Consider the following 15,608-nt stretch of genomic DNA (forward strand, 5'->3'; position numbering starts at 1 on the left):
GCTGAGGCCGGGGTGGGGGCGGGGCGGCCTCCCCTGGGGGGCCTGACGTCCCGGGCCACCCGGGGAAGGAAGGGAAAGGGGAAACGGGGCTGGTGTCAAAAGGGCGGAGCTGCTTCTTTGTGAGGAAACAATTTGCAGAGGCTGCCAAACCGGAGAGTCGGCAGGGTCGGCCCTCCCTAAAGTGCCGTGAGCAACCCGAGCCGGGGAGCAAGCCAGTGTCTCAGCGCCGAGGGGCCCTGCGTGGGCCGCGCGCACCCCAGCACAGCCGCCGAACCCAGGCTCTCGGGCCGCAGCCGCGACCGTGGGTGACGCCACGGCGGCGGGTTGCATCAGCCTGCGCCCACGTGCTCCGCCCGCCCTTCCGCCCACGGAGCCGGGCGCCGATTGGGCCACGTTGGGGCAGTGCTCTCCGCCCCAGCCAATGGGTGGCAGCCACAGAGGGTTCCGTCCGCAGAGTCCGGGCGCGGGGTGCCTATAAAAGGTCCCCGAGACGGGCGCGCGCGCTCCACAGACGGGAACCGTTTTTGTGGAGGTTGTGGCGGCAGTGGCAGTTCCTGGCATCTGGGAGCGCCGCCAAGCCCACAGCACTGTCGACATGGAGCCCGAGCCCGTCACGCTCCTGGTGAAGAGCCCCAACCAGCGCCACCGCGACTTGGAGCTGAGCGGCGACCGCAGCTGGAGCGTGAGCCGCCTCAAGGCCCATCTGAGCCGCGTCTACCCCGAGCGCCCGGTGAGAGGAGCCCCCGGCTCCAGCTGCCAGCACTCCCCTAACTCCGGCTGTCATCCTCGCAGCACTCCTCGCGTCCCCCTTGGGAGGCCACGTCCTTCTCCCCTTTCCCTGTAACTTCTCGCTTCGCCGGCCTTCCACTGACGGCTGGTGCTCCCCAGGTCCCCTCTCCCAGGCCTGTGGTCTCCCCCTTCTGCCCTGCCGCCGTAGGCGCCCTCTGACGTGGCCCAGAGGCTGTCACTTCCTCGTTCTAGGCCGCCATCGTCCCGCCTTTCTGACGGGCCGCCTTCCCCTGTCACCTCGCGTCCTAGGTCCCCAAACTCTAACGGCTGTCACACTCCCGCCATACCTCTTCAGACCCCTTCCCAGTCCCCTAGATCTGGCTTCCAGCCTTAGCCAACCCGCTGAAACAGCAGTTTGACCTTGAGTGAGTCATTTCACCCTCCAAGGCTCAATTTCCCCAAAACGTCGGAGTGACTGGGTGTTCCTCGTTAGGATGGCATCCGATGGGTAGGAATGAGGAAGCATAAGTGCTGCGAAATGAGTTTTCTGAATGTAGCCTCTCATTGCAGAGAGGTGAGGGCAGGGGCCAAGGCCCCGCCAGTGGCTAGAGAAACATGGTGAGCGCCCAGGCAGCGTGTACTTAAGGCTCCACACCCAGGAACAGGATGTGGCGCTTCCCCTCCCTGTGAGCTGGACTCCACAGCCTTTGCTTAGTCCCAGGGAGGAGCCCGGGGCACTTTCCGGTAAAAAGTGATTTAGAAGGAAAATAGGTGGAAGGAATCTCCTGGAGTCTGGGTTTTAAGACTCTGGTCCCTCAATTGCAGAGACTTCCTCGCTTTGTTTTGGTTGTCACATCTGTCAACATCACCCTTAGGGCCGCCCTCCCTCCCCACCACGTGATGGAGGCTATGAGCTGGACCTTCCTATATTTACTTTCTACTCTAATATTATGTAAGTGTCAACAGCGTACTGCCCACAACTGTAATTCTCCATCAAACAGGAGAGGGCACCAGGGCAGGACAAGATTGTGAAATTGTTCTTTCTTATCTGAAGTGTTGCAGCGTGTCAGGTTGTAGCTTATGGGTCAGGTTGTTTTTGTTCCATATTGTCAAGAACGTGGAAGTGAGTTTCCCTTCTGAGTCGTTCTTCTGAAATGTGCTTATTTATAATAAGCTCCCATTCCTCTAGCATTCGCCTTGGCACTATTTGCAATTTCACCATAGCTGCTCCCAAGAAACAGGTGGCAGTGCTGCTGCAAGAATGGCTATTAGGTACACAAATTGGCGAAGCAGGTGTAGCCTCTAGTTGCGTCATTTGGTAAAAGGCGGTGTTTTGGAGGAGGGCTTTCCTATCGGGCTTCCTTGGGTGAGGAACATCACTCCTATTAAGTCCGAGGATCCAAAGTTGTAAATAAAAGGTCTCTCAGGTCTGTATATTTGTGTTTAAAATTTTGGCTGGAGCACATTCGTCATTTGCTTTCTAATGTGAGAAGCCTTACTTTATAATAGTTGTTTGCTTAATATATATATATTTTTAAATCAGCCTTCTGGATAAAGACGCAGAGTGTCGGTTCAGGCCTTTAACAGGCCTCAAATCACGGGCACCCGTGGTTTTCAAACCTTTTCTAGTGTGAAACTCTTTAATATAATGCAGGACCCCACCTATACAATAACATTTACAAGTCCAGGTTTAGAGCATTTACATATGAAGTTGAGTCAGTGAGAACAATGATGAACACAGCATCCAATATATTTCTGCAGTTTGTTATAGTTGCCCAGTGTCCAAAAAAAAAAAATCCTGATTTATGCAGATAAATAGGTACGGTTATTTTTTTGTTTGTTTTAAACAGCTTGCTTTATAATTCTGGGCTACTTGGCAGGAGCAGCTTTATTCCAAATTTTGCATAATTGGTTATTTTGGCAAGAGTAGATTGAGAAGTTGCTGGTGAGCTCCGGTGTACTGACTTTGGTATATATCACTTGAAGCCATTATTTAAGTCCAGTTTTAAATTTTATTTATTTATGTTTGGCTGCGTTGGGTCTTTGTTGCTGTGCGCAGGCTTTCTCTAGTTGCGGCGAGCGGGGGCTACTCTTCATTGCGGTGCGTGGGCTTCTCATTGCGGTGGCTTCTCTTGTTGCCTAGCACGGGCTCTAGAGTGCAGGCTCAGTAGTTGTGGTGCACGGGCTTAGTTGCTCCGCGGCTTGTGGGATCTTCCCGGACCAGGGCTTGAACCTGTGTCCCCTGCATTGGCAGGCGGAATCTGAACCACTGTGCCACCAGGGAAGTCCCTTAAGTCCAGTTTTTAAGGGAATTAAAAATGGATTTTAAAAGTGAGATTTGTATAGAAGTGTGTGGCACGACTGTGGTTTTAAAATCACTGGAATGGAGTAGAGGGTTCGGAATCTTGACTCTTTAGCAGCAGGAGACCTTGGACAAGTGAATTTTAGACTTTCCCCCTTAAAATAAGCATGCTAAATATAGGGTTGTGGTGTGGAATGTTACCACACACCGTCTCCGCTTTAGCTGCATTTGTATGTTGGGAAAAGTCTCTCTGAGGGCTTAAGTTTAGAATTGCTTCATGTTATCTTGGGACAATGCTAGGTGGTTTTAGGGAAGGCTGACTTTCAGTTTTCTCTGAGACCAAACTTTGAGTTTTGAAGTTCGTTGCTGTAGGAGCCCCAGATTTGTGCTTTTTGTGGCAGAAAGCAATTTCCCTGGGAGTTAAGAAGTCAGGTAGCTTGCCATAGGTTTTGTGGACTGGAGGTAGTTTGCCATCCTAAATTTGTTTGCGTGTTAGAGATCAGTTTAAAGTTAAGTACTTCCTAAGTAAAAGTTTTGTATATGGGGCCTTTGGAAAAATGTTTTCCTATGATGCTGGGAAAAACACACACGTTTAAATTATTTGTATAAAACAGTTTCTTCAGTGTTGGGAACTTGAGGGGGCTAAATGCTGATCTGTGCTGCTCTTTCTTTCCATAAGCATCCAGAGGACCAGAGGTTAATTTACTCTGGGAAGCTGTTGTTGGATCACCAGTGTCTCAGGGACTTGCTTCCAAAGGTATCACTAAATATATTAACTTTTGAATGTTTTTGAGCACTAACAAGGTTGAATTCAGGTCCTAAAGTACCTCCTTATTTCTTTCAGCAGGAAAACCGGCATGTTTTACATCTGGTGTGCAGTGTGAAGAGTCCCTCCAAAATGCCAGAAGCCAGCGCAAAGGTATGTCTGCTTTTTCATGATCATAGCAGTTCGTGTCATTCAGACTCTCAAGGTCAAAATAAAGGAAGTTGGATAAGACTCTTAAGTCTTTTTATCATATAATATTCTGTCTCTTCCCCAGTGAGAATCAGGAATAAGAAACTGTTATCAACACAAGTGAGAGTTCACTATAGTAGTAGTAGACTATTCCATTAGTGTTGTAGTGGAGAAGTGGAGCTCTGCAGGACACTCTTTTATGGGATTTGATTTGATCTGTAGTGGCTGTGTATCCAGATCACCGAACTAGCAAGGCAGGCATGAATTTAGCACATAATAAATTTCTTCTAAGGAACCATTGATTTTTATAAAGGGTAAAAAATGACTATATTTCCTTTGGAAATTTTCATTGTGATTATTTGTTTGGATAGGAAAAGGCCTCAGTCTTTATCAAGTGATCTCTTAAGACTTGCTTATGTTAGATGGTCAAAATCCCTCATTTTTCATTTCACAGTGTTAGTTCAAATATACGGTATTAAGGGACTTCCCTGGTGGCACAGTGGTTAAGAATCCACCTGCCAATGCAGGGGACACGGGTTCAATCCCTGGTCCGGGAAGATCCCACATGCCACGGAGCAACTAAGCCCCCACGCCACAACTACTGAGCCTGCGCTCTAGAACCCGAGAGCCACAGCTACTGAGCCCATGTGCCACAACTACTGAAGCCCTCCCATCTAGAGCCCAAGCTCTGCAACAAGAGTAGCCACAACAATGAAAAGCCCGCACACCGCAACGAAGAGTAGCCCCTGCTTTCCTCAGCTAGAGAAAGCCCGCACGCAGCAACAAAGACCCAATGCAGCCAAACATAAAAATAAATAAATTTATTTTAAATATATATATACAATATTAATATTCTAATGTGGTGATACACTCTAAATTTGCATTACAACTGTACATCCTGAAACATCTGAATATAGTGTAAGAAATTCTTTAGGTTGCTGGCTGGGTTGTGTTTATGAATCTTACTGGTCAAATTTAATTTCTTAGTAAATTTAACACCATAAGATGTATAGAAAAAAACAGATGTATAGAGCATTAACAGGAAGCTTTCTCACCAATGATAACTTCATTGGGAGATTTTAGTGAAACTGCAGCATAGCTACTCTAGGAAAAAATATGGATTTTTTCTTAGTATCTGTATTGATACTGGGTTGAACAAATTTTAGAATATTCATGTAACATTGTATCTGTTTGATTTTGTCAAGTTCAGAGGTCAGGGTTGGGGACATAAGCCATTCACAGAGAAAGAATCCTTGAAGCTTGATTTCACACAGTTGCATTAGGCCTTTTGTTCTCATGTTCATGTTACACTTATCTAGGTTGCTGAATCCATAGAGCAGCCCGCTGGTCTCAATCAGGGACAGTCTCCTGGGGATTCCTCAAGTGACGGTTTAAGGCAAAGGGAGGTTGTTCGGAACCCTTCTCCCTCTGGATGGGAGAATATCTCGAGGTGAGTGTTGTAATAAAGAAGCAGGTTGTACAACATGAATGTGCATTATTTGCATCAACTTAAGAATAAGCTGTGTTTATACTATATAGTCATAGAATTTTTAAATGGACAAAATTTTGCTTTATAAGGGCTTCACTTTAAAGATCTCTTCTGTATTTAATTTTTCTTAATACATAGCCTTTTAGGAACATCTAAAAGGTGGAGACGCATGTCCTGAAAATCTGGGCATTTCTCCTCCTACGTGGGTGTGCTTCACATTGCGCTGACCTCATGGTAGGGAATTAGTGCTGGTGCAGAAAAGCAGCTGTTGTAAGCGCTGTGCAGCTGCTTTGCCGAGTGGCTTTGTGCTTTGTCTGTCGTAACAGTGGGTGACAAAAGGTGAAGGGATTGTTTGAGAAATGCTCTGCCAAGTACCGTGCAGGTGGTGCTAGGAGAAAAGGAGCAATTAGAGCTTTTCTTTAGCGCAAAAGCCAGAAGCGACTAAATGCTGTGATGTTCGGATTTCACAGCTCTTGGAACACCTTACTATGAAAGATCCTATGGGAAAAAACAGTTTATTAACTACAAGTTGAAACTCTGTTACTCCCCGAGTCCCCTGCCCACCGTTTCCTAGTAGGTTTTAATATCTGATTGTTGATAAAGTCAGGTGTTTGAGGAATGAAGAGTTGTTTTTTTTCTTAATGGAGGTTTTCAAATATACACGAAAGTAGAGGGAACTGTATAATGAATCTCCATATAATGATCAAAGTTTTGCCATACTTGCTTTATCTATTCCTGCTTTCCATTTTTTCCTGAAGTATTTAAAAGTAATTCCCAGCCATTATGTCAGTTCACTTCTACATACTTCAGGATATAACTCTAAAAACCTTTTAGTTACTTTGCGTATCTGCAGTGTCATCATCATCGGAGCTAACAAAAGCACTTTGTTATTTTCTCATTTCCATGTACTGTATCATTTTTAAATGATCAAAAACAGTATCGTACCAAGACCTATTTGTATTAGAATACAATTTTAGAAATATTCTGGGTATGGAATTTGGTTAAGTTCCATACCTAGCATATAAAGTGGATAATTGAATTCATTATTGGATAGAAACACTTAAAACTGCTTCCCTTTTTCTGGCTATATGATTTGAGAATTGAGGATCATATCTGACTATGAATTTTACCATAATAAAACTTGATTTCATCCAACAAATATTTATTGGACAGCCGGTGCATATTAGTTTGTTTAAGGATAGGAGTTGACCAGCAGAGATGACCACATAACAACTCCTGATCTTTCTGCAGTTCTGTTAGTTTGAATTTTGTGAAGTGATGCCAAAGGAGTTCACTGTGTAGGGCTCACAAAACCAGAGATGACTCCCACACACACCTTGCCCCAGGCTGCGCTGGATGATAGAAGCATGAGTTTGGTGTCAAACAGGTCTCAAATCCAGCCCTACTGCTTACCGGTTCAGTGACCTCGTGCAGATCCTTTGTCTTCCCTGAGTTGCACTCGGGCTCCCCTCTGTAAACGGCGGGGTGGAGAGCTCCCCCGTCACAAGGTTGTGGGGGATCCCGTGAGATAACAGCCCGGCGGCCTTACAAGGCACAAGTGGTCAGTAAGCGTGCATGGGTGGTGCCACGCATAACTCTGCTCCCCGTAGAGTTCGGATCTAGGGGTGAGGGAGGAATGGGTATTTGGAGGAAAGGAGTATTTCCTGCAGAAAAGACTTTGGGAGAGGTGTGACTTTTTAGAGCTGCTCCCTAAAGAATGAATAGTGGGGTTTAGACCTTCAGTGAGACTCAGCAAGTCTAAAATAAGGGTGGGGATCCACTTAGACTGAAAAGGTCCAGCTTGTTTGTACATCATGGTGATGACATCATGAGACCCCAGTGCTGGGCAGCGGGCTCTTGTTTTCCCATGGGATCCAGACCATGGGAGGGGGGCTTTGTCAGTACTTTCTGTGATTGTATTACACAGGTGCATCACCTGGAAATCTGCATGTAACTATCATAAAACTCAATCTTCTGTCTCTTTGTTTTGAATTCCTGATTGTAATTTAAACTTAATTTTCATTTATTCATACTAAACCAACTCAAAAAGAGCATCTTTTGAAATCTTTCATAGGCCTGAAGCTGTCCAGCCTGCGTTCCAAGGCCTGGGGCCTGGTTTCTCAGGCTACACAACCTATGGGTGGCTGCAGCTCTCCTGGTTCCAGCAGATATACGCACGGCAGTACTACATGCAGTAGTGAGTCTTTCCTCACGATGCTGGGTGTGGCCAGGGCTCCCAGAAATTGAGGGAACTCCCATCCATGTTACCCATAAAGTTAGGAAGGGCGGGATGAGTGTATTTTCATCACTTATCTGCAGAGGCCTTTCTGTGGGTGGAATAGAGTATAAATGATAACTACTGATTTGTGTATTGATGCATAGTTTGCTGACTGATCCATAGTTTGATGACTTTATTTAGAATATGTTATCTCCTCTTTTTTTCTTTTCAATTTGTGATATCTTTAACATTTTATGAAAATCTTAATTTGCTACTGCACCATATTTTCATGGTGGCCTTGGTGTTTAATTCCAGATGAAATTTACCAAGCACCTTCTCTTAGGAGTAGAAAAGGCATTTATAGATATGACTGTTAGTAAAGAAGTTCTTCACTAAGTTAAAGAAAAATCAAGTTTGTATATGCCTACTTAATAGTAAAAGATCCCTGCGTAAATGAGCTTATGAGAACAAGTCTTCATGGTGCCTTGCTCTCAACAGTATTTGCCTCTGTCATTTTTATTTTAGCTTAGCAGCCACTGCTGCATCAGGGGCTTTTGTCCCCTCGCCAAGTGCACAAGAGATACCTGTGGTCTCTGCGCCTGCTCCAGCCCCTATCCACAACCAGTTTCCAGCTGAAAACCAGCCCGCCAATCAGAACGCTGCTCCTCAAGTGGTGGTTAATCCTGGGGCCAACCAGAATTTGCGGATGAATGCACAGGGTGGCCCTATTGTGGAAGAAGATGATGAGATAAATCGAGATTGGTTGGATTGGACCTATTCAGCAGCTACGTTTTCCGTTTTTCTTAGTATCCTCTACTTCTACTCTTCCCTGAGCAGATTCCTCATGGTCATGGGGGCCACCGTAGTTATGTACCTGTAAGCAGATGATTTCACTTTCCCTTTTTTCCCTTTACTACAGATTACACTATGTGGTGACTCAAACCAAGTGCAGATTTTCCTCTTTATTGAGCAGTCTCAGTCAATATTTAAGGAGGTGTATTTAAATAGTACGTCATTCTAGGATTTTCGATGCAAAGAATTGATAGCTTGGTTGCGCATTGCCAAAAACACAATTCTATGTTAATACAGGAACAACATTTTCTTCTTTTCCTCTAGTTAAGTTACCTGCCAGGCTCATGACCACAATAAAACAGCCATACTGAGGCATGGAAAGGAAAATTGTATTTGTGTTGAATAAGAACATATTTATCTTTTATCAAGCTACAGCTGCCTTCTAGGATAAAGGTCAGGCAGTGGCTGTGGCATAGTCCTGAAGGGCCAGAGATCCATCACAGACCTGGCATTTGGCTTTATCCATGGCTTAGAGCAGTGGTTCTCAACCAGGGTAGTTTTGCACCTGCCTCTACCCCCGCCCCCAAGACGTTTGGTGGTGTTTGGAGACGTTTTTGACTGTCACAGCGAGGGGGGTGGTCCTGCTGGCATCTGGTTGGTAGCTGTTAAACATCCTCTGGTGCCCAGGATAGCCCCACAGTAAATATCCAGCCCGCTATGTCAGCAGTACCACAGTTCAGAAACCCTGGCCTAGAGTTACATGTCCTTGTATGTGGTGAAAACTGACAGAAGAAATTTTTCCTCTATAGGAAAAATGGATTTTTATTTTAGTTTTAAAAAATCTTAAAAAATAAATATTTAGAATAATGCATTAAGTACTCATATCCAGTATTAATCATTGTTATATTTTGTCATATTTGCTTCAAGACTTGGGTTTAATTGGATTTTTCAGATGCAACTTTTAGTTAATTCTTTAAATTCTATAGTCTCTAGAATCATATATGTAGGTGACTGAATCTAGGTCTTGTTAGTATGTTATTACATATATTATAGTCATAGCTGTGTATGTATTTCCCCTTCCCCCTCTGTCCAGGTTTTCATGTGTAAGGTTTAGGTCAGATGAAGAAGTATTTATTGAGCACATACTATGTGTCAGGTGCTGTTTATGTTGCTGGACACATGATAATGAATAAAGCCTAGTTTCCATAGTGCCTGTCAAGAACCTGACAGGCCAGTGAGAAGGTCTATGAGCCGGTGTGGTGGAATGTCTCTGCAGATGGGCCTGGCTGCGAGCTTCTAATCAGGTTCTGCTCTGATGAGAGGAGGGGAGCAAGGGGGACCTCATCTCATTGAGAGGACCCTAAAATTCTTGAGTACATGTCACTCTGATGTTCACTAAGATGGACTTTATATGCTTCCTTTGAAGGCATCATGTCGGGTGGTTTCCGTTTCGACAGAGGCCAGTTCAGAACTTCCCGAATGATGGTCCTCCTCAGGAAGCTGCAAATCAGGACCCCAACAATAACTTCCAGGTATGGAGCTTCCGCTGGAGCCCGGCGATCTTGGTGTCAAACACCGGGCTCTCGAGTCCTTAATCTTTAGATACCTTGTGGTGTACCATTTTATTAGGCTCAATATTTCAAGATTTTTTTCAAATTTATTCTTATAGCATTAGCTATTTTTAAAACATTGTGTGATAAAATCCATCAGGTATTTTTGTCATGTGGCAATTTGCATTTTGGCATATATAAGTAATGTTTTTTTTAAACTCACTATTTTTAGTGTTCATTCTCAGTAATGATATGTTATACCATGGAAACTGCTAATGGAGAGTTATTCTAATTAAGGATTAGGAACATAAGCCTGTCTCACAGAATAGGTTTCCTGGAAAATAACATACAGAAATAGAATTTTTAGGGACTTCCCTGGTGGTCCAGTGGCTAAGACTCTGTGCTCCCAGTACAGGGGGCCTGGGTTCAATCCCCGGTCAGGGAACTAGATCCCACATGCCGCAACTAAAATATCCCGCACGCGGCAACGAAGATCGAAGAGCCTGCGTGCTGCAACTAACACCCATCACTGCCGAATAAATAAATATTTTAAAAAAGAAATAGAATTTTTATAAGGCAGTTTAATGCATAATCCTAAAGGATATTCTTTTTCATATAAAGTGTCACCCTTGAATCTGTTTTTAGAATCCTGTGTTTCCAGTTTTAGTTTTTTTTTAACTCAGGACACTGCCAAAATTAGAAAAATATCCACATTTAATGAAGTGGCTAACTTAATTACTAGTTTAATAATAGTTGAAGATCTAGTTACAGTACTTCATTTGATCTGATACTTGCTGCCAGGAATATTGAAAACTATGAGAATGTTCCAGCACAGTTGTGCTACGGAGGCTGGAGAAGGAGCTCCGTCCAGCCGGGGATGTCCTCCCCGGGGTCCTGCCTACCTGGCTTGGCTTATGGGGCAAGGTGCCAGGGAGCTACTCTGCCCTTTCCTGACATTACTGGGTGCTTGTCACGGTCCTCTTTTCTCCTTGTGTTTTATTACCTGTAGGAAGACCCTGATCCTGAAATTGCAGACCCCAACCGCCTCCCTCCAGACAGAGACGTAGTGGATGACGAGCAAACCAGCCCTTCTTTTATGAGCACAGCCTGGCTCGTCTTCAAGACTTTCTTTGCCTCCCTTCTTCCAGAAGGTCCTCCAGCCATAGCAAACTGATGGTGTTTGCTCTCTGGCTGCTAGAGGCTTTGGCAGGCGTGGACTGGATCATCTGGCTCTGGCTAGATTTCCTTACCTGGACGTGGCGATGGCACAGAATTAGTAAAAGAATCAACAAAGAGGATGATAATGCTTTTGTGATTCTACAAAAGCAGAAAGTAAGACGTGAAGCCATGATACAATTTGATGAACAAAAAATGCCTAAGGCTTCTCATGTCCTTATTCTGAAGAGCTTTAATATATATTGTTGTAGTTTAATAGACATTGTAAGTAGAAGGCATTAGTGTCGCATGTTTATGCCTGAGGAACTTTTCCAGATGTGTGTGTCTGCATGTGTATTTGTACATAGATGTCATAGATGCAGAAATGGTTCTGCTGGTACGATTTGATTCCTGTTGGAATGTTTAAATTACACTAAGTGTACTACTTTATATAATCAATGAAATTGCTAGACATGTTTTAGCAGGACTTTTCTAGGAAAGACTTATGTATAATTGCTTTTTAAAATGCGTGCTTTACTTTAAACCAAGAGGAGCTTTGCAGAGGTGAAAACCTTTGCTGGGTTTTCTGTTCAATAAAGTTTTACTATGAATGACCCTGGCAGAGACTCCTGTCATCTTACCAGTTTACTCCGTGTCCATCACCTCTGGATGGTCAACAGCTGAGTTGCTGATTTTTGAGTAACCTGAATATTGTGCTTCTTTTTATTAAAGGACTGTTTGTACTGATGAAGAATATAAGGTAAGGCCACGAAAGTTTTAATTTACTAAGATTATGCTTGTGTTTGCCCCCCATTTCCTGACTTAAACAGTACTGGCTTATGTTGTAACCATCAGAGTTAAATTCCCACGATTTAAAGTTAATGGCATTAAGTACCTTTCACCTGCTCACATGTCATGCTGAGCTTACTTTTGGACTTTAATCCTCCTTTTAAGTATTATTTTTGAGACTAATCTGAAAAGCAAAGTGCTGTGTACTTTTTAACATGAGTGATGCTGTAAGTAGAATGCTGAAGGCCCGGGAGTGTTGTTTTGGGCAAAGTATAATCAGCTTGTGTCATGGTCATCATCATTTGAATGAATTGTGACTGGACACATTGACATCAAATAAACGTTCACTGAACAATTCATAGCCAGATGCTGGGTAGATACAAAGCTGTTTTACGTATGGTCATGCTTTAAAAAGCCAACTAAGATAATTATAAGTAAGGAGTGAAATGGCATAGAGTTTCAGATAACACCAGACCTCCAGAACAGAGGAATGGTCAGTCAGGAGGTAGTGATTATTGATGAGTTACGAAGGCAATGTTTGCTTGAAGGAAGAAGTGACTTGAGACTGGAGGTTTTATAGTTTTACAAGTGAGGAAGTAGGTGACAGAAAAAGCCTGAGGAGCTGGAGAGAAGGGTCACAGCAGAAGCAAGAGTGCAGAGATGAGACTTCCCTCCTGCCATGAAGCTGGATTGATGAAAGTGGTCATTAAGAGTTGGTACGAAGGCCTTTTGAAACTGTTGGTGAAAGATCCTATCGTTTTGCAGAGCAAGGGGCATCATCGTTTGGAAGAGGGGCCTGGAGCCCCAGGCAGCTGGCAGTGCCCAGCTCCTGTTTCTGAAGGAGTGGGGCCTCTCCCCCCGTGGTGTCGGGTTGCATCGATTAAACTCCAGATTCCACCAGCCCAAAATAGTTCCAGGATGGTGCTCCTGAGGACAGCTGACAAGGGTTCAGATTGTCCCAAACCGCACTAATACAAGAGAAGAACCTTCAGACAAGAGCCAAGGCTTAAGAGCGCTGTTGGGTGGCGACATGGCAGAAATAACAGTGCTTCCACAGCAGTTACTAAATATAGCATAAGGATGTACTACATATCACTGTTAATACTTAGGAAATTATTGGTTTGGGTCTCTGTTGTTAAGGAGCAATTAAAAAGCTAAAAGCACAAACCAAAATTTTTCCAAATGTTAGCTCAAGCCATAGTAGCTTTTTAAGTTTGCATTTTCCAAGGTGTGTTTTCTTGAATCCTAGTTCTGTAGAAGAAACACTCCAGAAAATGAGCCCGTGGTCAAGTAAATTTGGAAACCAGGTTGATTCCAGTTGGTGGGTTTCTTCACTGCAGGATTCCCGGGGCCTTTAATATGCTGATGTACTTTTGAAGGAGGGTGTGTGGTCTGCGGCCCCTCTGTTCTGTGAACCTGCCCATGACTGAACGGAGTGCCACGGTTGGGGAAATGCAGTTGTTACTATTAATCAGCGCCTTGTTTGGCATTCTAAGCAGCAAACAGATGCATGGTGAGAAGTGATGGCATACATCCATAATGAACAATGGAGATAAATATTCTTTATATGGCCAGGGAGGGGATCAGAAGCCATGCGGATCTGTAGTCTGACTGAGAGGGAGAGATAACTGGTCATCTTTGTCAGAAGTAGCTCTTTTACCCATTTCTAAGGTAGTTAGCCCTTTGTCAGAAGAAACTGTAGTGGCCTCCCCGAGGTAGTTACCTTGAGAGATGCTGCTGATTCTTCTCAGGACCTATGCCCACCCCACCTGTCTTTGCTTCTAGACCTATAACCAGACTCAAGTCCCAGCAGGCTTCAAGGAGTGAACAGCTTTTTGCTACACACTGAAAGAGCTGCATGATTTTTCGAATTTATACAGACAGATCTCGGGGGGTGCGTGGGAATGGATATTAATGGGTGCGGGTTAGTGGTGGAAGCAACATTGAGTTGGATCAGGCTGAATTTATTAATATGGATGCAGTAAGCAGAGATTCTGTGTTTACTGTTTTAGCATGAAGAGTGAGGAAGGACAGTAATAGTTTAGTTGGCTGAAATATAGTCTAACAGGTGGCCTACACTCAATGAAGTTGAAGTGCCAGGATTGCTTTAGGGAACTGTAGCAGAAGGTATTCTGAATCTTAGGAAGATTGGAATGTTAGAGTGGATTTTTTTTTAAATATTTATTTATTTATTTCGGCTGTGCCAGTTCTTAGTTGCGGCACGTGGGATCTTCATTGCAACACGCACGATCTTTTAGTTGCAGCATGAGGATTCTTACTTGTGGCATGGCTGCAGGATCTAGTTCCCCCACCAGGGATCAAACCCGGGCCCCCTGCATTGGTAGCGTGGCATCTTACCCACTGGACCACCAGGGAAGTCCATCGGAGTGGATTTATCATGTCAGACCTGCTCACCTACCCTGTGAGGGTCCAGAGGACACAACTTTCACCACGACTGTGAGAAATAAATTTGTGAGGGGAGCCCAGCGTCATTGCAGAGCTCTGTGGTCATTCTTCTCTGTAGGTCAGAAATTACAGTGGGAACCACAGTTACTGAACTAGGATCCTTAAACGCAATAGGGATAATCGGATTCCAGGGTGGCAGGGGCCAAGTGGTAGAACTTAAATCACCAGAGATAAGGTGGCTGTGGATACCATTTTGGTACCAGCGGAGTCTAAAAAGAAATAGAATCGTTCGACTTGCACAGACGTAGGGCATTGGCCAGTTGATCATGGTATCCCTTGGAAAGAAAGAAAGAATTGGGCAGGCTAACTGAATTCTTGATCTGTGTAAGCAGAAGTGAACAGAAGTCTCAGTTGAATCACCCAAACAGAATTAGCTTCTCCATCAATTCCCGGACTTGAGACAGTTTCCAGACCCAGAAACCCTTGAATGAAGCGGGGCAAGTCTCCTTGAGGAAGGACACTGCAACACTGAAAAAATTTACACTGTTTCGCCCAGCCTTCCCCTAAAGGAACCTGAAGCTTTTTATCAAGGTGACTGTGCATTGGGGAAAAGGAAATAATCAGACTTTGGGGGGATGGCTGGACACAGCCTCTAAACTAAAACTAATTCAAGGAGACCCAAAACGTGACTGTGGTCCGCCAGTCAAGAGTAGAAGCTTATGAGGCTTCCCTGGTGGCACAGTGGTTGAGAATCTGCCTGCCAATGTAGGGGATGTGGGTTTGAGCCCTGGTGCAGGAGCATCCCACATGCCACGGAGCAACTAACCCTGTGCTCCACAACTACTGAGCCTGTGCTCTAGGGCCCGTGAGCCCCAACTACTGAAGCCCTCCCACCTAGAGCCCGTGCTCTGCAACAAGAGAAGCCACCGCAATGAGAAGCCCGCGCACCTCAACGAAGAATAGCCCCTGCTCGCCGCAACTAGAGAAAGCCTGCGTGCAGTAACAAAGACCCAAGGCAGCCAAAAATAAATTAAATAAATTTTTTAAAAACTCAATTTAAAAAAAAAGAAAATTATGGGGGTCAGGTCCATCTCACAGTAGGTCCAGTGGGTCCCTGAACTCATCTTGTGGTTATGTCCCCAGTTCCAGAATGTATAGTTGAAATAGACACACAGGCACATCTTGTTTTACTGTGCTTCACTTTATTGTGCTTCGCAGATAAC

At 44.5% G+C, this 15,608-nt stretch overlaps 1 protein-coding gene across 1 annotated transcript; it reads left to right on the plus strand.

Moving 5' to 3' along the window:
• The first annotated feature begins 488 nt into the window (after nt 1-488).
• Nucleotides 489-11,804, plus strand: HERPUD1 (homocysteine inducible ER protein with ubiquitin like domain 1). The gene is made up of 8 exons (XM_060084179.1): nt 489-730; nt 3,711-3,788; nt 3,876-3,950; nt 5,306-5,436; nt 7,550-7,672; nt 8,219-8,569; nt 9,912-10,017; nt 11,045-11,804. Exons 1-8 carry the CDS (start codon nt 596-598, stop codon nt 11,207-11,209), a joined length of 1,164 nt encoding a protein of 387 aa, XP_059940162.1. The 5' UTR covers nt 489-595; the 3' UTR covers nt 11,210-11,804.
• Nucleotides 11,805-15,608: the final 3,804 nt, after the last annotated feature.

This window comes from Mesoplodon densirostris, chromosome 19, assembly GCF_025265405.1.
Source record: "Mesoplodon densirostris isolate mMesDen1 chromosome 19, mMesDen1 primary haplotype, whole genome shotgun sequence".
Classification (NCBI taxonomy): domain Eukaryota; kingdom Metazoa; phylum Chordata; class Mammalia; order Artiodactyla; family Ziphiidae; genus Mesoplodon; species Mesoplodon densirostris.

Excerpts from the sequence above, each read along its gene's own strand:
- HERPUD1 (XM_060084179.1), top strand. The coding sequence starts at position 596 with ATGGAGCCCGAGCCCGTCACGCTCCTGGTGAAGAGCCCCAACCAGCGC. Across the intron at positions 731-3,710 it reads GCGTCTACCCCGAGCGCCCG|CATCCAGAGGACCAGAGGTT; the intron begins GTGAGAGGAGCC and ends TCTTTCCATAAG. Across the intron at positions 10,018-11,044 it reads ACCCCAACAATAACTTCCAG|GAAGACCCTGATCCTGAAAT; the intron begins GTATGGAGCTTC and ends TATTACCTGTAG.